The sequence below is a fragment of the Cololabis saira genome, chromosome 3 (genome assembly GCF_033807715.1).
Source record: "Cololabis saira isolate AMF1-May2022 chromosome 3, fColSai1.1, whole genome shotgun sequence".
NCBI lineage: Eukaryota > Metazoa > Chordata > Actinopteri > Beloniformes > Belonidae > Cololabis > Cololabis saira.
This window is the reverse complement of record NC_084589.1, coordinates 34,355,961-34,380,016: the sequence shown is the minus strand read 5'-3', so window position 1 is coordinate 34,380,016 and position 24,056 is coordinate 34,355,961. Positions and strand designations below refer to the sequence as shown.

The following is a 24,056-nucleotide window of genomic DNA, read 5'->3' as shown; positions in this document are numbered from 1 at the left end:
TGGATCTGTCACGCATTTTAGTTGATGTTACAGTTTTGCTATTTAGTTCCTGTTTTATTTTGAAACCCGTGTCTTTGTGTTTCAGTGACGTCTTGACTTCCCTTGTTCCCATCTGCCCTGATTGTCTGCACCCGTGTCTCGTCAAGCCTTCTGTGTATATCTCATCTTGTCTTCCCCTTGCTCCCTGCTGGTCTGTACTATTCCTTCCATGTGTCAGATCAGGTTATTTTTGGATTTTTAATAAATCACTGTTTTTTTGAACTCCTGCCTCCTGGTCTCCTGAATCTGGGTCCTATCCCAAAATCCCTGACATGATCACACTATTCAGTCACGCCTCAAACACTGTGAAGGCATCGCTATGAACTGGTTTAATTCTACCTCGCAGATACATCCTTCTGTGTGCAGTTGGGGCACTTTTCCTCTTCGGTGGCCCCTCTGACCTGTTGGGTTGCCCAGGGGTCAGTTCAGGGTCCTCTACTGTTCTCGCTTTACATGCTACCCCTGGAGTCGATATTTAGGAAGTAGAATTTTTATTTTCACTGCTTCGCTGACAATTTGCAGGTTTACTTGCCATTAAAGGCCCCTTCAAAGGAATCTCTTCACGCTGTGTTTAATTGCATGAGAGATATTAGGACATGGATGGACTTAAATGTATTAATATTAAATGAAAACAAAACTGAGATTGTCCTGTTTGGCCGCCCTGACTTGGTCCAGGTTCTTACCAGTTCCCTTGGCCCACTAGCTCCTTTTATATACGATCACAGGCAAGGAATCTTGGTGTTATTATTGGTGGGGCATTTAAATTAGACAAGCAGATGAGCTCTGTGTTTAAGGCTGGATTCTTTCAGCCTCTGCTTCTAGCCAATGTCAAACTGTAAAGCACTTTAGTTGTCTATATAAATAAAGCTGACATTGAAATTGACAATGACCCTAAAGGTACTGATCACAAAGTTCCATATTTCTTTTAACTTTTGTTTTCATACTGAGGAGATTGCATATATGAAAGAAAAGCAAATCATGGTGCTATATTATAATCTCCAAACGCCTTTCATTTAAGGAGACCAGTAACGTTGGATGCACCTCCTTCATGAGTAAATCCCCAGCCTGTGATCCAGCAAGCGGCTCCAGGAGAAAATAACTCGTTGGGTGCTGGTAAACACACCGGTCGCACCCCATCTATAAAGATAGTACAACGATCAGATACAAATATATTATTGCACATATAAACAAAGCTGTAACGTAATAAAGATTAGAATTGCTCGGAAAGGTTACAAAACCATATATTCTCTCTTGCATTAGTCAAAGCAATTTTTACTGTTATTGTAACACCCTATGAGCACGCTGAATGCCTACTTGGAATTTCTTTCAGGTATCATAGCAACCACCAAATTACATTAAAATGACACATTATTTTCTTCCAAACCAATCTTTTTATGCGTCATTAGAAGAAATACATTAATTGTAAATGTGTGGTGTCTTGTAAAGACATACTTGGCTGTATGTAGAAATAGGATACAAGTCTTGATCTGCCTCACAAAAACACATATTGAAACCTATTTTCAAATGTTTAATCAGAAATCACTCTCGTTCAGTAAAAACAAAATAGATAAATATGTAAAAATGAGGTGCAGCACATGCTCTACTCAGCTCAGTCGCCAGATGGCGCCATCCCCCTCTTACCAGTCCAGTGCATGTCAGTGACCGTGCGCAGCAGCCCCACATCGTAGTCATTGTTGCGGCTGTTGAAGCGAGGGTGGTAGAGGATCTGCAGAGCCCTGTAACGCTTTCCTGGGGAATTGTGAGCAATGCTGACCGTGCCCACCACGACATGCCAGTCAGAGGCTGTAAGCATGTTGTTCCTGCAGGAATATGCAAAAGAGATTGTGTCAAGGAGTCGTGCGCACTTAAAACCATAAATGATGCCCCCCCTGTATCAATGGTTTTCCTGCTCCAATATCTGTCTTTGTTATCTGTTGACCAGATTATGAGGTAAAACTAGCAATGAAACATCAAAATAAACGAGCATCTGCTACAGTATAGCACATTTTAATGTATTATTTATTAAATATGTGCCTTAAAATGTACAAATAATTCCTGACAGTGTGTCTAACTATTACAATTCTCAATTTCTGCTTGCAGCAAAAACACCATTGCACGTTTCCTTAAAACTCTTGTCTTTTTGTCAAGTATATTGTTTAAAGGTATTAAATCTAGGAGGAAAAATGGACAAAAATGATAACAATGTTGTTGTGAAATTCAGTAAAGCAATTATGATCAATTTTCACTGCTCAGTTAGTCTGAAACGCCACTCATTTCCTGACTAACAAAGATTTATTTTCTCCTTAGCTCTAGAACCAATTCAGTGAGCAGCTTTATTGTTTGTAGTAGGGGTTCCAAGTGTCTGCAGCAACTGCTCAGAATCATAATGAAGTATTCAAGGGGAGCAGAGCGCCCCTGCAATCTGAACGCCATCTGCCATGTCCAAACTGTATGTTGTGAAATGGGCAAAATGCTCTCTCTCTCTCTAACGCTCTAAAACATTCTCCTTTCTCCTTTCTTTTTCCCATTTGTCCACCTCTTACTCAACAAAGCAGTGGGCTGCAGTGATGACCCAGTGAGGAGCGATGATGGCTCCACCGCAGACGTGTTTCCCCATCCAGTGCATGCTGACTTGCCACCCCCACTTGCTCTCTGCTGCTGAGGTTCCTCCAACAATACGCCGGCCGTCACTCACCGGAACCTGACAGTCTGGAGGTGACATGATGGACAAGAAAGGCAATATGAAAGAATGAGTGACAGGAAATACAGGCAGGCCTGAAGATACCGCTAAAGGAATGTTTTTGAGTAGGTCCATTATTAGACGGTAAGGAGAGCAAACTTTCATTAGTGACCAGAATGACATTGAATTGATGGGGTCTTGAGTTAGAATGGGACACGTGTTTGCAGAAAAATGGCAATTGATTGCTTTTTTTAACCTTCTAACAAGATACAGGGATGTCATTTCACTTCACCCACAGTATGGAGAGGGTCCCTACAGACAAACCAAGATATAACAAAAACAATTTACAGGCAATTCCCCGCAAGTCTGCTACTGACATCCCACAATAGACGGGAAAGGAGGTGAGTTCATGGCCTCAGTTAAAGCAGGGCCCATGAACTCTCAAATGGTCCTTACCCTGTCTGTAAGTAGGCTGATTTCCCAAAATGCTTTAATTTACTGCCATTTCACTGCAAACACATATTCATTTCTAACCTCAAAACGGCTTCGATTCACATTTTTCTGGTCCCTAACAAAGGTTTACAGTCCTTACAAAGACATATGCGTTTTTTTTACTCCAGATGTGTCTTTTAAAATAAAAATATCTTGCTACGAAGGTTATGGCTACATCTGCTACACACCTAATGAGATTGTATTTATGGTCTTCTGTCCAAGACAGATATGAGGAAAATTGGTATTGAAGTCTATAATTTCCCAAAGTCTTTCTGAATGAATCATTGGATGAGTTTTACCTTCTGTACCTGCAGTGATGTTTCCCGTCTGGTTCACTGGATTCTTAGACAGAAAAGGCCGCTGACTTGGGACGCTGCAGCTCCCGTCAGCATCACAGAGAGGTGGAGAATCACCAAACTCAGAAGGGAACACCAGGAACTTGACTAGTATGAAGAGACAAGAACAGATATAAGTAGACAGTGAAGAAAGAGAGGTTTATAGAAATGTCATAGGTTGCTCATAGGGACTAGCATAACAAATCCAGATATTCTATTCTCTTCATGTGAAATTCATTTCATCCTGATCGTATAGCTTTTTTAAATATGCATGCCACCTGAGGCATAACTGAGAGAAATGAAGTTATGATTGGCCTTGAATTCCAATTATTAAACTAAAAGTGGTTCACTCTTATGTTCTTCAAGCATGCAGCTAATCTGCTTAAACCTTAATTCAATGACTATTTATATATTTCTAATTTGAAAATACTTTCTCCTGTGAGGCAGAGGGGCAGTGTAAAATCTGATTTTGTTTATAATGTTGCTGGATACTCTGGCTTTGAGAAGCAGACAGAGTTAGTAAATTACCCACCTAAGAGAGCAGACGTGATGATGAGTTTGATGATGATTGGGATTCCCACTATTGCTAGCAGGACCCGAGATGTGTAGACTTGAGCACTCGCATCTGGAAACAAAACAAAGACAGGCAGAAATGATTACAGTGTAGAAGGCCTTAAGCTCCATGAGAACCAGATTTGATCATTATTCAGATCTTTTAGGTCAAGGTTTTGGACGTGCAATGTCAGCAATACATTTTCTGATACATAGACCATCGTCAGACAAATCTACATCTCATCTGGCATTTATCCATAGATATTTGTGAGTGAAGCATACTGAAAGCTGATTTTTTTTTCTTACTAAAACTTTAAATGATTCATTTGTTTTGGGTCACTGTGTGGTTAGTTTTAGGCATTCAGCCCACTAGGTTGGTGCTAGGAAAAGATCCTAATTAGGTAGGGAAATAAAAAGTTAAATACAGGTTTCTAATTATCTCAATCATAAAAAGTGCTATTGTATTTGCACTTTTTTTCCACCTTAATTCCTCTTTACTGTCAAATTGTGTCCACAAAATAATCCGTGTATGAAGAGAGTCAGTATAACAGACCAACTTCCCCACGTAACACCAGAGTCTGTGACACATCAAATTTTTATGACCCAACTGCTGCTGTTGTGTTTCAGTTGCATGTGTGTTTCATCATATTGCGCCTCTTACTTGAACGGCATGTTGGAACAGTTATCGCACAATTAGAAAATTGTAAATATGAACCTGCTTGCTGGTTGAGGATTTCTTATTTTTAATTGCATATCCTCCATGTGCATGCATGAGTTATCACCAGAGGCTTATTTTCCATCCATATGTGCTCCAGTAATTTGGGACTGTAAACCAGCTTTAGTTGTGTGTGTGAGCTTGCATGCTTATTTGTCTCGCTATAGCTCTTTTCAAAAACTCCCTAATTCCAGCTAATTTCAGAGTGGTCCAGTAGCCTACTCAACGCAGTATGAAATGACAGCATGTATTTATGGTTTTGGCTTGATTGGCAATGCTGGGAAGATAATACCCTTGTATAATTTAAACTCTGCACTCAGGTGTAAGAGTGTGTATTCTTCTCACGTCTTTTACAGTAACAAACAGGAGAAGAGGGTAGTTTAATGTTTCATATGTGACTTCAACAACTCACAAAGCACAAATCTCCCAAGAACAACTAATAAGTTTGAATTAAACTTGGCTTAAATAAATTACGAAGAAGCAAAGGGGTTTAACCCTTCAAAGATGCATCCAAGTTTATCCCGATAGGGGAATAATTTAAAGGGAAAACAAGTCTAAGGAATGCATACGGTTATAATCGATACATGAGTTCACTGATGAATGTTAAAAAGATAAGATAAGATGAATCTTTATTGTCTTGGACACGAGAGGCACAGGCGACAATCACAAAAAGAAAATATTTAAGATAAGGTACTGGATTGATAAAGACTGAACAGTTTTAATGGATTTGTCACAGTCTATGCACCAGGTAGAATGACAAGTGAGCAACCTCTGCAGAATTATGAACATATTCAGCCGTTTATTTTGGTTTATTATTCTGTTTATGAGAGAAAATGTGATTTTTAAAGTGCACAGTACTAGTATATAGCAATAGCATAAAAAAGCTTGGACTTGAGTTTTATTGCTTGTAATATTACTGAGAACATCTCTGCATGCTGTGTTTCAGACAAGCTGTCAGCAAGTCCTCGCATCTATCTCAAGACATACAACACAAGAAACCTTTCTTTTTAAGACAGAGGGAAGAGATGGTTTCATACCATAGGGACGTGCTAGAAGTAAGAGTATGTTACACAACAGATACAACCCTACAGAGTCTGCAAGATTAAGTTGATGCCTGAAACGTAGGATCTTGACATATGGATGAGATAGAGTATCTAACGCCTTTAAAGCACCAACATGCTCTTGGGACGGATGTTGCTGTTTAATGAGGGAAAATAAAGGACAAAGGCTCATCTTGTCGTCGCGTCTAAAAACCGGGAACAAGATGTTCAGTCAGAAGGAGAACAGGAACATGTCAAGCACAAAATACAAAAGGCAAAATAGACTCCTGACATGTTTTGCTGCATGACATGATAGTTTCTTCCACTCCTAATATTTAGTCTGTGTGCTATTGCACACGTACTAACCATCAGAGTGTAAGGCCACGTGTAGATTTTCATTGTAGCTTTGAGTAAATCTACTAAGGCAAAAAACATAAAATAAATAAATAAGAGCTAGATAAGGAGTAAAGGAATAGCTGATCATTTAAAATGCTGAACATGTAGTTAAATGTGTCAAATATACGAAGTTAACCATTTTAGGACTTCACCTCTCTCAACAAGAACAGTTTAAAAAAATAGAGACACATCTTGTCAGATTTCATTTTAGTTTCTGGGCTTCTTGACAAAAAGTTTTAAGAAGTGACCTTCCAAAAAACACTTGAAGACTTGAGGTCTTCAGCCACAAGAAAGCTGCTTTCACTGCTGCAATCTTTTCATTTTGCCATTAACTTATTCTACTAAGAATGCAGGTTGCTATTTAACCTTCTGCTGCTTTTGTTGGTGGTTAAAGATAGCTTCATCGGGTCCTTGTTTGGTGCACAAGTGCCAATGTAAAACTATATCTTAGGATGTTCCCATTGTTCTATTGAAAAAGAGGTTTTGTTTTATAGAGACTGGTTTGTCTCTATAAAACAAAAACATGCTTCACTTCCTCAACTCATGGACAAAACCGTGGTCTGCTGCAGGACCAGTTGTAGTGGTACACCTGAGATGCCAGGCCTTGAGTTTGACACATGTCCCAGATTCCACAAAGCAATATAAACATATGATCATATGATAAAAACACATCCCATTAAAGATAACGGGGGTCAATACAGGGTTTAGTGTCCTGTCCAAAGACATTTTACTAGTGACATGTTTACACTGTCTTATTATTTATTGAATCACATAAACCCAATGGTTTAACAGTTTGTGGAATCATCTCGTTGAGTTTCACATTCTCACATACTTTTGAATACTTTGGTACACAGAGGAGCTCATGGAGGACTCAATGGCTGCAAGGTGTCCAGGTCATCAAGTCCACATCATTACTGTTCCACCACCATGCTTGAGAGTTGGCATGATATATGCTATGATTGCTATGATTGGTTTTCCATGACTCTGTACGTCATGGTGAACAATTGTTCCAGAAGAAGAAGTCCTGTGATTTACTCAGATGCAGTTTTTTTTTTTAATATTTTTTTTATCCCCGATTATTTTACCCATTTCATCACCCAGTGCTCATACCTAGACAGTCCTTGGCATTGTTCCCCTCTGCCAACCCAAGGAGGGCCCCACACTGAGCTCAGATGCAGTTTTTAGTAAAACTTAAAACCTCAAAACCTAATCCGTGCTACCTGAGGATGTTTTATTGTTGCTTTTAGAAAAGAGATTTTCTCTTGGTAACACTTCCATACAAGTCATATTTGTGTACTCTTTTCCTATTTTTGCTGTTGCAAACTTTCATTTTCATTGTGCTAAGTGGAGCCTGTTGAGTCTGAGATGTAGTTCTGGTTATTTTACAGTTTCTTGCAGTTTGCCCTTGGCATGGACTTACTGCGAAGAAAATGTGCAGGATGATTTCCACTTTATTTTTCTCACTGTAACATAATGGACTTGGATTGTTTGGAGACGACCGTTGTTGGGAAAGTGTTTGGAAACGGCCTCGTGGGCCCTCCCAGATTGATTGGTAGCAGCGACTGAACCAACAGCAGAATCAACTTGTGTGATTTGCAGACACAAACAGGGAGTTGGTCTTCAGTTACTCTCCACATACAGAGGATAAATTAATAATAATGACATATTTAATAATTTGGTGTGTTATTGTTTTAACCTAATTTTAAGAATGGGCAAGAATCAAATGGTTATTATTTCTTATGCTCTGATTTATAAAACATTAGTATTGAAAAGGGACATACTTCTTCACAATTGCGTGGCTTAATTTTTGTATGTGATAGTTTCAGATGGCATTTGTGGATGCAGCAGCAGAGCGTGAGTGAGTCTGGACCGCAGCCCTGTTAAAATGCTGCACATGGCTGCAAACCTTAGTATAACCAAGCGACTTTGTCAAGACTGGTGTGTCAAAATTCACCCACGAAGAACCAAAGTAAAATTGGTAATATTGGACGGAAAATGTTATCGATCCTAACGATGGTTCATGAGCCACTGAATCATTGGATCAACTTACTTTTTCCATTCAGTGTTTATTGATTAATAAATAATAAATATGTGTTGTTTATTCAAAGTTGTTTTTTTACCTACATTTTAGATCTGAAAAGAATTTTATATTTTTGTGTTCTGATACATAAAACCTTAAAATGGAAATAAGATCACTTTTCTTTTTCACATGGCAGTATATTATATGGGTGTAATGTTTGCATATATTATATCTATATGTTATACTGAAAGTAAATGTTGATTTGGTTCATTAAAGGCTTTTTAAGTCACATAAGTGCTGCTAGGTTTGACATTTTGAGACATTATTATAGCACCACCTTTAATCATTACCGTACCTGGATCTTCATCATGGATCTCCTTTGGTAAAATCAAACCTACTGATCTCTCCTCCAGTGGCGGTCCATCTGACGGCGTCCTCTCCTGAACCTCTGCAGGGTTATCGCAACGAGGAGATGGCAACGTTTTTTTATCCCGATCCTCTGGAGAAGCAGAGCAGGACGAGGACGTTTCTGGAGGCTGACGCTCTGATGTCATAGTAGAACCAGATGGACATTCTGGGTATAAATGTCCAGCAGCCGCGGGCTCACAGTTAGGTACGAGTGTGAGGACCGTCGAAGGAATCAGAGATGATACGCCCAATACTTGATGTTTGGATGAACTTTGAGAAAGTGTCAATGACCGGTGCTCAGGGGATGAAACATTTGACGTATCCTCAGGCAGCTGAGCGTGAAGGGAGCTTGCGCTGTTTGTTCGGGCCTGCAAATCCATACTTGTAGAGTTTCAGAATAGTCACAGAAAAGTGTTGAGCGTGTTCATAATGAGTGATGTTTGGTGGCTTGAAATCGGCTTGATGCATTGGCTTAGCTGTGCTGAGAGTTGCAAAACAGAAATCCAAAGTGAAGCACCATTGTGGACTATAAAAGAAAAGAAAAGGTGATGACAGGAATGAACTTGGAGCAAAAAGAGTGTAGAATACAATCCGAACATGAACCGGGTCTGAGAGATGACATGTGGTTTATCGTATGTTACTTTCTCTTTATCTCATCAGCATGTTCTTCTGTCATCATTAACTGAGGAAGGAGCTCTCACCTGGACAAGTCACAGTATGGGTTTGTGTGCATCGCCTTCATTTGTATGCAAAGGATTATTGATCCGCTTGTGTCTCCTGCTCTTGTTGAACCAGCTTGTACAACAGAGAGGAAAAATAATAGATCACCAGGATGCCCTCAGTGACAAGACTTCAAAAGGTTGCTGTGGTGCATCTTAAATCCAAAGATTTGAGCTTCTTCTGGCTAAGAGTTCATCATCTTCCCATTGCACAGGTCTGGCAGGCTGTCACCTTTCCCGCTCTCCTCGTCCTATCATGTCACACTTAATCTTTTCATTTTCACAGCCCCTTCAGCCCCTTCAGCTCCTTCCTCCTGCTCCTCCCGGTCCACATTTCATAATTGCCCTGCTCCGGTCTGAACACGAAAGACGGCAGCGTTCAGGTTAGTAATGGATAGGTGCCCTTGTTGTCGTTGGGAGTCTTTGAAATATGCATGGGGATTATTGAGAGCCCGGGTCAGAGTTTAACAACGGAGGGGTAATGCACACCGCCAATGAGTCACTCCTGCACACAGGCAGGGAGGAACAGAAGGGCGCCACATAAACAGAATTAAATTTCACATAATTGAAAGAGCCAATCCATCAGGCTCCCAATATGAATCTCCGTTGTCCTGCAGCAGCTGTGAATGCCTTCTCAGGAGTATTTAGTTCATCCTATCACATGACTGCACTGGCCAGTGTGAGTGCTGGTTATGGTGACCTGGTTGTAGAGTTACTCAGCATGTTCTCCGTTACACGGCTTCGCCACATAGAAGATGCTGCAAGAAGAAAGTAAAATATAATATGTGAATGCACGACTTGTAGCCTTATGGGGATTTGTTTTTATGTCAAACCCAGAAACATCCGTCTATCGCAGCAGGGAGCTTGACATTGTAACTCCTGCAGCCCTTCCCTTCCCGGGAAACGCAACTGCAGACCAGATGAAACGTGATTTATATGTCTAGTAGCATTGTATTTCCTTCTTCCTGATGCTACTTCCAATCATCATTTTTGGGTCAGAAGATGGGTATAGTTACATGGGGCTGGTATTTGTTAGTTCTCAGCTGATGGCACTGCTGGACATCCTCTAACCTTAACGGGATATAAACATAATGCATCTTTCTTCTGCTGAGCAGTCTCCTTGGCCGGCCACTATTCCTCCACATTGTCCATTCTTTGTGCTTCTGTAAAGGATATGATATGATATAATTTAGCAAATTATAACTTTAATTAAAAATAGACAATTCAGTATTATACTTATGAAAGCATTCTTACCTTCCTATATTTCTAAGACATTTCTCACCAAGTATGTACAAGGTTGCCAATGCCTTTAGTGTAATAATCATACAGTAAATATTCTTAACTGTATCCTTTCCTGCTATAATTCATGAGAAAGAAGGAAACGAATCCAAAGAAGCCACGGGTCTACAGCTGAAGAAGAGAGTACCTCACAGAGGAGACCTACATTCAAAAGGACAGGCAGAAAGATGGCCACCTGCTGGGCAGCTGCCGCCTCCGGCTCTCTGGACATCGGTGTCGATAGATGTCTGGTTCCCTCTGATTTTGTTCCAAAGGACAAGGACAGCTAGAGAGTTCAATTGAATTATTTTCAAACTTTTTCTTTGTTTTTTGGCTTCTTGGTAGATTAGGTGATCTCCAGGTTTTTGGTTGTAAACCTTCATGCACCAAAACAGAAAAGAAGATAAACATTTTCAACAGCTTTTAAAATCACTAATATTCACAAACAGTATTTTATAGCCGATTTATGAGCTTGTAGATCTGCCCCTCTTTCAGTTAATATTTTGCACACATTAAAGTAAAGTTCTACCGACAATGGTGTCTTGGAACCAAACACAGAAGAGTGGAGCTCTGCTGTTCTGGAGCTGCTTCTCTCTCTGAAGTTGTGTGCTCCACCTCAAACTTCTCTTCAAGTGCTTCAATCAGGCAACCATCCGAAGAGCAGCCATCTTTGGTGTTTTAAAGGACATGCTGTGCCCCCAGAGTAAATGTTGGCTTAGGCTCCTCTTCTGAGAACTGACTCAAGAGTAGGAGCTCCCTGTACACGGGTACCAAACTTTCAACTCTCAACACACTAAATACATCTAATAGTTCTCAAAATCCCTTCAGACTGATTTCAGGCTTTAGAGAATGAAATAATCAGGCAGAATTGTGAATATCTTTCAGATTAAACAAGGGCTTAATCTCAGTTCATGGGCTAAATATGTTTGCAAGAGAAGGGCAACGATACAAAAGGTGAAAATGGTGTTAGACAGGGGATCTCAAGGGTGGGAAAACACCTAGGGGCAGGAGCTAAAGCTGCCATAGACCTCTGTGGAAGGTCATTTTCAGCATAAAAAAGGAACAACTAATGCCCAAAGTCATGACAGTTGGTGAAAATGAACAGTGTTCCTGCTGTCATGTCAGTAAACCCTATTGATGTGTTTGCACAGGATAAAACAGACAAAAGGTTGCAGCATTTCGCTGTGAAGAGGTCCTTTACTCATCCTTCGATGAACCTGGAAGGATGAGATTCTGGCAGACGTGAGCCGCTCAGACTGGTGTTGGATGTCAGGCAGCTTTACTGGAATAAACAAGGCAATATGACTGCAAATGAAGTCTGCAGATGTTATTAATTCACCAATGTCACGAGGAAGTGGAGAGGTTGGGTGGATGGATGGATTTGCTACTTGTGTTGTGGATATGTATAGCTGGTGTGTTTGTAATCGAAATTATTTACTGAGGAATTCCCAAAGCATGAAAAGACATTTGACAGAATGGATGCAATCAAAATACCCATGCAAATGCAAATTCAATGCAAATGCAGAGGCAATAGAATGGGGGGGAGAAAGATATTTTAGCTAACAAATAGATATTTCTAAAGAAAATTGTGCACTTGTTGAGTTTTTATGTTTTTTTTTCCACACATTTAAGATGGCTTTGTTCAGCTACCGCTCGGAAATCCCTCCAACTTTACATAATCATTCATGCTTCTCTGAGCAGAAATCCCCATTTTACTTTCCAGCAAATATAACACAATAATTACTGTCTGAGTCACTAGAAATCAAAACACGTATCAGTGGCATCAGGTCTTTGTTTAATTGTATTTTGTTTCTCTCTTTATTTGTTTATAGAAAGAAAGACAAAGATATACTGTAAGTTCAGTGATTTGTATTTATCCCCTCCTGCAATTTTCTTTCTAGTCTTTTATTTAAATTAATTCCTTCAACATTTTGTGGGGCTGGGTTGGCTGAGACATGGGTCTGAATGTTACGTATAAATGACTTTAATGTGATTTTACTCTCTGGGTAGAGCTAAATGGGAATGATCATGTGATCCGATTAGCAAACCAAGACAGATAGAATTCCCGAGGATATGCTTGCGCCCGTATGCTAAAAATAACCGAAGAGATGTCAAACTGTTGGATGAAGGTCCCATGGAAGGTAAATGTTCCTATTTTCATATCACTTTTCTAGTCTTGTTGGCCACTCAAATTTCTTTTACACAACAAGCCACCGATTTAACCTTACTCCGACTTGTAATACATTCATATGAGGGGAAATGGTGGCCCAATTCTCTTTTGGTGAAGAGGAAGCCCTCCAATCTGAGATTTTTCAGACTTAAAATCGAGGGTTACATGGAAAACACCAACACTGCACGTATTCATCATTAATAAGATGATAAAACTATGAAAAACACAATTTTCTGTCACATTCGGTCTTGATTCAGTCAAGATATTTACAGACTTGCTCAAACTTAAAAAGAAAAAGAATGCTGAGTTTGGGTTTCATTTCTGCTGATTTGCATTACAGTTTTGCACATTTTCATTATTGATAACCTTATAACTCAATAGCATCCTCCAATATGCTCACCATAAACTATTCCAAGGAAATCTTCTCCTTTGATTTCTGCATTTTACTATCGAAATGGAAATGAATGCCTACAAGGCCGGTAACTGAGATGTTTGAAATGGGCATTTTAGGAGCTGCAATCGCTCATCGTGTGTGTCATGCCCTAGTTTGCAGTTATGTGTGAAATAAAACAATTTTGTGAGTGTGATCCATTTCTAAAGGCTGCTGTCCTGCATGTCTTAAAAGTTTCCCTGCTCCAAAGTTTAACAGAACTCTCACACAAGGTTGTACAGGGAAACATATAAGTCATGCAGGGCGGTGACCTCTAGTACCGGGGCTAACGGAGCTGAGAGATGGCAATGCCATTGGGTTGTCTGCTGTGCTTTTTCTATCATAAGGATTCTGGTCAAAAATGAATTAATGCATCATGTGACATGGGAGTTTCTACGTCTTCCTCGAGGGTACGTTGACATTCAATTCGAATCAATTCAATTTTATATAGTCTATTACAACAGAACTTTTCTGTAGGCGCTTTCCAGAGACCCAGAACATGACCCCCGAGCAATTATTACATAAACATGTGGACTAAATGGCCAGAAATACAACCATCGACTTGTCATTGGGCGATACTTCCTGAGCCTCAACCGTTTTACTGATCTTAATCCAAACAAATCATCCAAATTACATTCCTTTCCCTTAGTTTCTAAATCACTTTCTAGTTTAGTGAATCTAGTTTATGCATGTTTCTGTTTTTCATTGAAGTGCATTCCAAAAAAATTATAAAAAAAATCCCCCCAAAAACAGAAAGCACAACATTGGGGGGGATATGTTGGCTTAGTTTAAAACACAGGACTCCTGAAAGCGATGTTGCCATTTATGCTGACATGCTGACGCATTCGGATCTAAGGAGATTTGTACTTCCACACCTCACTAGTTGACATTGAAGGGATTTGTGGAATCTGTGTTGTTTATTTCATAACTCAGACGAGCAGCACAGCAAAGCCGGGGGGGGGGGGGGAGGGGGGGGCGGGGGCGGGGGGGGGGGGAGGGGGGGCGGGGGCGGGGGGGGGGGGGTTCAGTGAGATGGATCTAATGAAAAATATGACAGAAGTGCAGGATAACATGAAATAGTGGAGGCAATGTTCTATGGTGTCATGAAAAGTAGCTAAATATCCCCAAGGTTTTGTTTTTTTTAAGTTGTGAGGAGAATATGTTGTGTGTGGGTGAATTACATCACCCACACACAAATGTCCTCTACAAGCCAAAGTCAGACCTACAGATAAAAGTAAACGGCGATCATAATTATTCTCTCCTCGTCCCAGACACAGACCTCGTCCCTCAGTGAAATGGCTTTTTAAGTCCTGCAAAGGAAAAAAGGTACAACTCGGCATTAAAAATAACCATTTTCTTGCCTCTGAGAAGAGCTGCTGCTTACGTTTTAATAGATGCTAGAGGTCATATCACCCATTCCAATTGTTTTCACTTTACGACACTTACAGTATTAAACTTTGGAGATGTCCTTCTGATTATGGAGAATACAAACTTCCTAATTTAACTCTCCTTAACCAGATTTAATTCTACCAGTCATTATTGGGATGTGCTGCAAGGTTTTATCCTTCATATAAAGTGTTTTTTGTCCTTGTTAGAACTTGAAAGCAATCTAATAAACTGGAGAATGTCTTAAATAACTTAAGACCCTCTAATACGGGATGACATAGGCTATGATTGTCTTCTTCTTCAACACAATAAAGGTCAGGTGGTGTAAGAATGTAGAAAACTTGTGTTAAACATCCCCATGCAGGCCCACCTGCCAGTTAAACATCCGTTTGTTTTAACTCCCCCATTTTAAAACTTTACCAGGCACCCAGCAGGATCACGCACAAATATTGTCCAGAATTTTGAAAATAAAGCAGGTGACATAATCCTAAATGTGCACGTGTAATCCTGTTTGAATACCACCCACTGCACGTGTGCAATCCTGTGTAACATCCCATAGATGTTTTTGTTTGAGAAATATCTGATTTTCAAGTCCATAAAGGACTTTTAACTGTTCCTTAACTCTTCTCCCAAGTCATAACTTACAGATGTTTCATTATTATACGTTTCTTTGTTGATTTCCTCACTGACAAACATTATGCAAAAGTTAGTATCCTGCTCTTTTAACCTCATGTTTTTCATTTAAAAGCATAATAAAGATGAGCTAATTTAGTTAGTGTTTTCCCCATATTCAGGTTACTCATTTAGACGTTTTTATCCCAACTGACTTACAAGTGAGGAAAACCAATCAGGCTACAGTTCGCTCAGAGACCCTGGCTTTCAGCACGAAGCCAATTAAATAAAAACAAAAGAGAAGCATGTTAGTGCAAAGCAGATCTGCAGAAACAGTGTAGAAACATACATTAAGATAAGTCAGGATCTTACGGGTAGGTGGAGAGAGGAGATGTCTTCGGAGGAGTTGCAGGAGATGGAGTCTCTTGAGAGTAGAGAGAGAAGCCCCTGCTCTGATAAAGACCGGTGGCTCGTTCCACCAGCGTGGAGCCGCAATGAGAACAACCTGGACTGCTTTAGGGATTGCAATAACTGGGTGCAAACCCTGGAGTAACTTCGTAGGCAAGCATTAAAGACTTAAACCTCATCAGGCAGCAAATACATTATTCATTTAAAGTGACACGGAGTAGTATTTTCATGTTTAAATATGAATTTCACCATCATTTGAAGAGATATTTGATTCATTTATGAAGTATTGTCACGGTCTTGTGGGTTCTCATTTCTGTTATCGGCAAAATCCACCCACAGTGAAACCAGGCCGTCTCTTGTGGCAACTACACATCAGTTCATGGCACAATCCACAGCGATGGGTAAAGTTGCTTATGAGAGAAAGCTGGCTCAGAGAGCTACAGTGGACATCATAGCAGAGACCTCCAAAAAGAAAAAAAATCAACAATTGAAACAGCGACAAAGAGAAAACAAGGGATTAACTAAGCAAGAGAGCAAGCAATAGTAAATCTAGCACAGTGTCATAAAAGCAACTTAATCTCCACACCTATAGACCCTCAGTGGCAAATAATGAATAAAAATAGTGGGCAATGCCAAGTATCCCTTGCTGCTTTAATAGGATTTACAGGAGTAAGTTGGTGCCAGGTCCTGCTGATCTTCATCTCTTGATGAAGCAGGTATACAAACCTTTATAAATACAGGTGTTTGGGTAGTTTGCTGAAGAATTCAGGTATGCTTGAGAAAATCCCAACAAGGAAAGATATAAGCAATATCTCAGAGAAGAAACAGCTGCTGCACACCAACCTGGACCGAGATACAAAACAATTCCCACATCATTAAAGACAGTTGCCCATTTCCCCAGAAATGGGACATCCCCGCAAATTTACCTCAAGATCAAAAAAAGAACTCCATGTAACTTTTACACACGATGATCAGTAAAAGATTTAGTTTTATTCTTTAAATTCTCTGTACAATCCACCCTCTAAATGCATAAGATCATTTTCAACACTAAACCTTACATTTATGCATAATTATTTGAAGATAAGATATTCAGACTTAAAAGCTTCCAGGACCGCCTGCTGTGTTTTTGTGTGCTTCTTGATCAAATTCATATTTCTAGCGTAGTAGAAGAGGGGGAAAAAAAAAAAACCCCAACGGACTCTTGGTGATCAACGTGAAATGTTAGTTTGATGCTGGACTTTTTTTTTTTTTTTTTTTTTTAGTTATTACTGCTCTACAAGAAAGACAAGGACATGCAAACAGAACAAAAAAGATGATGTCAACATTTCACGAAAATACAACCGTGAGCGGCTGAAGAAAACCAAGAGTTCCAGTTAGGGCTGGGCGATATATCGAGATTTTAATATATATCGATATATTTTCAAACGCGATATGGCACGAGACAATATCGTTTATATCGAAAAAAAAAAATATATATATTTTTTTTATGATTTTGATATAGCTTATTTTGTGACAAATTGACTTTAATGTTTTATTTGAGATTTGCACAAATGTTTTGTTATTTGCACAACTGTCAACCTCAGTGGAAAAGTCTGCCTGTTACTGTCTACATTGTATTAATTGCAGTGTATTTTAATTTAATTGTTATGCAGGAAAGGGATATTTGTTTTATTTTATTCAAGAAGCATTTTTATTCTATATATGCAGGCAGTTTATTTTTATTTCATTTGTTTTATACATTTTGATATTGTGCAGACCTCTGTTAATAAAGGAACCTGTGTGACATTTGGCACGAGGCATTGTATTAAAACTGACTGTTTTTTTAAGGGTTTGCCTCAGAAAAAATGAAGCTAACAGAGATGCTATGCTATAATGCTTTGGGGGAAACCCCAATTATGGCACAGAAAAAATATCGATATATATTGAGTATCGCCATTCAGCTAGAAAATATCGAGATATGACTTTTGGTCCATATCGCCCAGCCCTAGTTCCAGTAAACTGGAAAGAAGTCGCGTCTCAGTGAATCTCACACGTGGGGAGGGTTTGAATCCAGCTGCTGTGGTGAGATCCTCAGTTCTCGTATTCTCTTTACAGAATATATACACACACACACTCACAATGCTTGTCTGCTCCTCTATAAATACCTCCAGCTTGTGTGCGTTTGCTGCAGCTGTCTCCTCTGTACCACACACTGCCTTTGTTCTTTGTAGTAGTTTCTTTTGTGTCGCTTGTCATTCCCTCTATATAGCAGAGTTTCCGTCTTGAGTCTTGTCTGCGCTGCCGGCCCAAAGAGCCTGGATCTCCGTGGCTTTTCAGTCATCCAGATCTTTGCCTCGATCTCTGCTCCTGCGCATCACGCCGCTAATGAGCTCTTTAGTCTCGCACCTCCGATCTCAGACCCGCAAGGTCTGTCTTCCGTTTGATAGCGTATGCATCTCATCTCTCCAGCCTAGCAGTGCAGGATCTTGATGAAGGCTTTGCGAAATTCAATGTTGAATGTGGTGTAGATGACGGGATTGACGGCGCTGTTGAGGTACCCGAGCCAGGTGACGGCGCTGTACAGTGACGGGGAGATGCAGCAGCTCCGGCAGTGCGCCTTCAGCACGTGGGTCAGGAAGAACGGCAGCCAGCAGATAATGAACACACCTTGGGAAAGAAGTAAAACCACTGATTATATGACGTGTACACATATACTCCCTGGAAACATTATGGCGCTTTTACACTAGTACCTACTCAGCCCGACTCGACCCGCCTCGGTTTGGTTCTTTCCCACTAGGGGTCTAAACGTGCAGAGTAGATACTTTTTCTGTAACTACTCTGCAGAGGTTCTAAGCGGGCTGAGTCGGGCTGTGACGTCATCACACTACAGGCCACTGATTGGTCAGTAGGTTTTATTTTGACAGGCAATGGCAGCCTGTTTCGTGATCCAACTCTGAGGTGCAGATGTTCATAAACCTGGTTGCTGAGAAGAGAATTAAAGGAGCATGAGGCTCCTTTTAAGAAATGAGACACATTAGCGCCACCTTCACCACGACGGCCGCCGGGGGTACTGCAGCCAACAGCGAAGCCGGCACGGGAGAACGCACATGCAGCGTCATTTGACGTCACATCCGCAGGACAGCGCGGGAAATTCGGGCCCACAATTGCAGCGCATTTTGCAGCACACAGCCTGTTCAAGGCAACGGAGAGATACACTAGAGGGCTCATTCTTTTTGGTTTGGAACACTTCTTCTGACATTATTACTAGAAAACTTAAAACGTGTACGAATTTTTTTCATAAATCCTGCCTCAATCCTGCCTCATGCTCCTTTTAAAAGGGATCTAGACGGGCGATAAGGAACGACCAGATCCACCAGGACCTCTGTCACTTCATAGCTGCTCGCAACTCCCAGCTGACTTTTCAGCAGCGCCAAGACAAACAAACAAAAAAAAAAGTGTCGCCGCTTGAAGCTTCTCTCACTCTCATTCTTGATATTGAACACAAGCTACAGACCCAGCAGCACATATATATCATCTCCTCCAGGTTCTACATATTTAGTGTTGTTGTCTTCTTCGTTTAGATCACACAATCAAATACGTCACAGCAGCTTCGCTCCAACCTCCTAGTTCTGCTCCAGGTGCTGAATTGTTATGGAAAAAAAACTTGGCCAAGCTGAGTTGAGTAGAGCCGAGTAGGTGCTAGTGGAAAAGCGCCATTAGATACACCTATTTGACGGCTCTGTGAAAGCAAACTTCTCATTCCCTCGTCCAGTGATTCAGGCAAGAGGACATCGGTAGAAATCTGCTGAAGTACAAAGAAAGTGCCAGAATAGAGAAGGTAAATGATTGAGGGGATTTTGACCATGGGGTAGTGTTTGTTTGGATACTACTTGAAGAACTGCTGACCGACTGGGATAGCATGTCGAACTACTGTGAAGGTTTAAAGATGCGCTTCAAAAAAAGAAATACAAGTCTTGTTAGAGTTCAGAGAATAACAGTCAATAACAGTTTCAGGGTATAAAAATGTAATGGCAACTCAAATAACAACTTCACATGAAAAAAGGGAACGCAGAGGAGCCTCTTTGACTACACAACACTGGAATGACTGAGCCCATTCCTCTCTGGAGATGTGCGCAGTGAAGCTCCAGAAAACACAGGCGGATCCCTCTGCAACCCCCTGGATTATTGACTACCCAACAAACAAGCCTCCGTTTGTGGGACTGAAGGGTTGTTGTGTGTCTGAGCAGGAGGTCAGCAGCGCTGGAGCACCACAGGGGACCCTGTCTCTGTTTCTCTACACTCAGCACACCTCGTTCTTCCAGTCTGAGATAAAGATAAAGGAGATGACTGTTTGCTTTAGGAGGACGCCATTTCTATCCTGGAAGAGCAGGTGGAGATGCTGGAAGAGCACGGATGACCAGGTGCTCAGCTGCACCTCATCAACGCCGATGCTGTTTGCAAGGAAGGACGGAGCAGACTGGACTTTTTAAAGAAACTTAGGCCCTTGGGTTTTTTATTAAGCTGTGGAGAGTGGAGTTTTATCTGCAATCATCTGTTGAGTCAGTAGAATCAGAGCCAGAGAAAGTAAAACATTTAAAAGAAAAAACCTTATAAAGAAAGCTGTCTCTTTGCTGGGGACTCGTTTAATCACTGTGTACCTATACGACATTTCTATTTGTACAGCGTCTTCAGCAGGAGAACCCTTATCTGAAGCTCAGTTCAGTTCACACTATACAAGCTATAACCTTTTACAATTACTTTTTATGTCGCCAGTCTGTAATATGACTCCCTGTTACCTTTTTTTAATCATTTTTTTCAAGTACATATATGTGAAAAGTTGGCGTTACAGTAGCCTCAGATGGTGAAGAAGATGAAAAAAACAGTACGATAGCATGGGCTTGTATGAACTCTCATGGCTCGGGGCGGTGGTGGAATAATGTGAAGAATATATTCCTCACTTACTTTGAAACCACCATTTAAAGGATCCTTATTATGTTTATGAACAATTTCCAACAAGATAGTGAAAAACCACTTTCTAAATTACAAAGACATGGAGGCTAGAAGGAGAGGGTACAAGTACTGAGCTGGTCTGCTCCCACAGTGAATAAACACAGAAAAAAAAGAAAATGGATAAAATATTACAAAACTTTAGTGTGCAAACTCTTATGAAATGTGTTGCAGGTCTGACGTGCAGAAATGGATGTATAGTATAGTATAGTGTATAGTATACACATGAAATGAAAGTGACGCAAAATATTAGGTTGGCTCTGGCTTGTTTGCAAAATGTTTAATGAAAAGAATCACTGTATATTTTTGTCTTGATTTGAATTTTTTTTGCATGTTCCAACATTTATAACTTGGATTTAATATACTGAAAGAGGGCAAAAAAATATATCCTCCTAAGACTTGATGCATAATTTCCTTGACGTTTCAGGCCCCATTAAGCATAATTACCTGACCTTGCAGGTCTTAGGAGGATATAAAAAAAAGAAGAAGAATAAAAAGCTGTGCAGTCGACCTGAGTGTTCTTACGGTTCAAGCCTTCCCTAAAGAGTTCGGACTACTCTGACTGTCAGAAAGAGACCTGCACTGTATAAGTGCTTTAAGTAAATTAAAGCTGCCGTTTGTTGTGTTTTTGCACAACAGTATGTGACATAAATTGCGCATGGAGCTAAGTAATAAGAAATCCTGTCAACGTATGTATTTGCAATTTGCATAGCATCACGAAACTGCTGAGGCACAAGAGAAATTCATCATTCCCAGCGGAAATGTTACAACTGACAAGTTACATGAATTAAAAGAGAAAAAAAAAAGATCCAGCTGGCGAAAACTAAAATGCAATCAAGTAAGCACCTGAAAATAATGTAAGCCATCAAAATTGCTGATGTGAGGTTTCGAGATTCAGCATAGTCTTTTTCAAGAACAACCAAAGCCTTCCGACATTCGAAGGACAGCAACTTTAGTAAAAACAATGTCTTTCGTGGAAGAGATCAGCATTTAAATACACTTTCAGATCGTCAGCCTTTATTAAGCCAGAAAGACAGAAGTGGTAGTGCAGTTTTATAAAGAGCTCAGACCAAACAGTTCCTTCAAACAAAGAAAGAATAAAAGACAGATGCACCAACATGATTTTAACCCAGATTTTGTACAGGCCTCTCTTTATCTGAAGGCCTTGGTGCCAAGTTAAACTAATTATCTACCAACTGTGCTGAATAGTTATGATGCAGCAGTAATCTTTAATGGGACATATGTATCAACGATTTTCTCAAAGTGTGCAACTATTCCTTGGTTTTGTTTTGTGTAAAAGCAGTTTAAATCTGCATGAATATGAATGCATGCTGGGTAATTGTGATACACAGTGCAGCTGTGTGCATGAGTGGTCCAAACGTGAACGTTGCCTGAATTAGTCTGCACTGCTTTGTGCTCACCGAGTACGATGGCGAGCATCTGCGTGGCCTTCCGCTCCTTCTGCTGGGACAGCCTCCCTCTCACCCGCTCCTTGGGGGCGCCCCATTTCTCCCTGCCGCCGCTGCGCTCCCTCCACCCCTCCCGACCCCTCATGCCGTCTTCCAGAGTGGGAGGACGAGGCGTCAGGGCCGACCGAGTCACGGTGGAGGGCAGGGCGGGGGCGGGTCCCACCGAGATGGACAGGGATATCCGGGCGCCCCCCGGGTGGGACGAGGTCTGGGGGGCGGCGGGAGGGGCCAGGCTCTGCTCCGTCTGCGGCAGGAACTGACCGGGCTCCACTTCCAGGGGGTGAACCACCGCCTCCTTCACCAGGGTCTGGCACACAGAGACGGGGGAGGGGGGGCGTCGGGGGGTGAGGAAAGCCTTCGGGAACAGAGGCACGTGTGGATGCTGATGAAGACGACGCAGAGATGAAAGAGGAACAGTGGGGCATTTATGAAGATAAGAGGGAGAAGCATAATGGCATGCAAGCAGAGAATCAGCAGAGCCACGAGAGGCTATGAAGAAAAGATAGAAATGATAATGAAAAGAGGGATTATTCATGTTGTGGGCTTTCTTTGCTCATGAGATTTACCACTTTCTTGCGTTGAGCACCTGCAGTAGCAGGTCGCAGAATCAGAGTACACAACTTCACATCCTCGGGTTGTGTGCACTTATTCTGAAAGGCAAGGAGGCAGCACACAGTGAAAAGTAAAAACACTGCAAGTTCATGGATAGTAGTAAAGTCACATGGGAAGCAAAACACATTGGCTGATATTTTACTAAATATTTAGATAGAGGAGTAACTGAACATGCTGTCTTCGGTATTGAAGTGCCGTGAGATGACGTTTGTCATGATTCAGCACTACTGTAATGAAGCTTGATCAAATTGAATATGTTTCCTGGTTTATCTGAAAGGTTTCTTCAGTTTTAGCTGATTCGCCTCGGACCAGTGGGGAATTTAACGTATATAAGCATTATTCCCCACCAGCCAGTTAAAACTGAAGATTACTAACGGATGAAACTCAAAAGCTCAGCATCCATTCAGAACCTGAGTTTTTTTAACATGTGATATATCTCACTGGAGCCAAAATTGAAAAATGAATCATAATTTAAAAAAAAATATGTATATTTAAGGCAGAACTTTAGGCTTTTGTAAGATCTCAGGAACTTAAGGAGGTTTGCAGTGAATACTTCTGTCTGGACCCGGACCTTCTCCCACTTCGGATCGTACCTTCCGGTGTCGGCCTTCCCCGGCTTCGGCTCCATTTTGCGTGAGCAGGCCATGTCTGCGTGGTGGCGCGGTGCGTCGGCCTCGCTTGCGCAGCACCACGCAGATCTGGGCATACACCAGCAACGTCACGATGAAAGGAACGTAGAAGGAGGCCACGGAGGAATACACCACGAAGGCCGGGTCGGCGAAGCTGCACGTGGTGCCGTCACGACTGGCTGATGAAAAACACAAATTAATGTAATTCATTTCAATACATTAAAATGCAGTTTCAAAACATTGTTTTGAAGCACATGATGCACAAAACTACATGTTTTAAACTTGTGTACTCTATGCCAGAGTAAATCTCTTATGAACATTTAAATATGATAATATGTACTCATTAAATGAGATGAAAATCAGCCAAGTTGACCATTTCACCTGCTGTTGCTCCTTGTTACCAAAATAAGGCGGACTATGCAAAATATTGTCTAAAACAACAGCATATACACATATATGACATGTCCTCCTGCAGTGGATGGACAAGTGAAATCGTTTCTTTCCAGCCAGCACTTTGAAACACCGAACCATATGTTCATTTTGTCCCATTTGACTGTAATGGACCTTATGTTGGCGTGAGTCAGTCCTTGTTCCAGCGTCTGCAGCTGGTTCAGAACGCAGCCGCATGACCTTTAACTGCTACTCATAAAAGAGCAGATCACTCCTGTTCTGCCTTCACT

The 24,056-nt window shown here is 41.0% G+C and overlaps 2 protein-coding genes across 3 annotated transcripts in view; both read right to left on the bottom strand.

Annotated features, from left to right (window-relative positions):
* Window positions 1-1,788: 1,788 nt before the first annotated feature.
* On the bottom strand, window positions 1,789-8,823 carry LOC133440633 (serine protease 55-like). The gene is made up of 5 exons (XM_061717956.1): window positions 8,625-8,823; window positions 4,079-4,171; window positions 3,520-3,654; window positions 2,588-2,748; window positions 1,789-1,859 (listed from the first exon to the last, which is right to left on the bottom strand). Exons 1-5 carry the CDS (start codon window positions 8,821-8,823, stop codon window positions 1,836-1,838), a joined length of 612 nt encoding a protein of 203 aa, XP_061573940.1. The 3' UTR covers window positions 1,789-1,835.
* Window positions 8,824-16,459: 7,636 nt separating this feature from the next.
* Window positions 16,460-24,056, bottom strand: part of drd2l (dopamine receptor D2 like) — a 28,783-nt gene continuing 21,186 nt past the window's right edge. Inside the window, exons 5-8 of one of the 2 annotated variants that reach the window (XM_061718493.1) lie at window positions 23,341-23,555; window positions 22,702-22,785; window positions 22,088-22,517; window positions 16,460-18,326 (exon numbers count right to left, since the gene is read on the bottom strand). In XM_061718493.1, coding sequence (XP_061574477.1) covers window positions 18,130-18,326; window positions 22,088-22,517; window positions 22,702-22,785; window positions 23,341-23,555 — 926 coding nt within the window. In that variant the 3' untranslated portion in view covers window positions 16,460-18,129. The remainder of the gene's footprint in view (window positions 18,327-22,087; window positions 22,518-22,701; window positions 22,786-23,340; window positions 23,556-24,056) is intronic. The other variant, XM_061718494.1, reaches the window with a different exon arrangement.

What these genes read in the sequence shown, in the direction of transcription:
- LOC133440633 (XM_061717956.1), bottom strand. Translation starts at nt 8,823, where the DNA reads ATGACATCAGAGCGTCAGCCTCCAGAAACGTCCTCGTCCTGCTCTGCT. An exon ending in GATCCATGATGAAGATCCAG is followed by an intron (nt 4,172 to 8,624) that starts GTACGGTAATGA and finishes TTTTGTTTCCAG; the next exon opens with ATGCGAGTGCTCAAGTCTAC. An exon ending in CATCACGTCTGCTCTCTTAG is followed by an intron (nt 3,655 to 4,078) that starts GTGGGTAATTTA and finishes TCTTCATACTAG; the next exon opens with TCAAGTTCCTGGTGTTCCCT.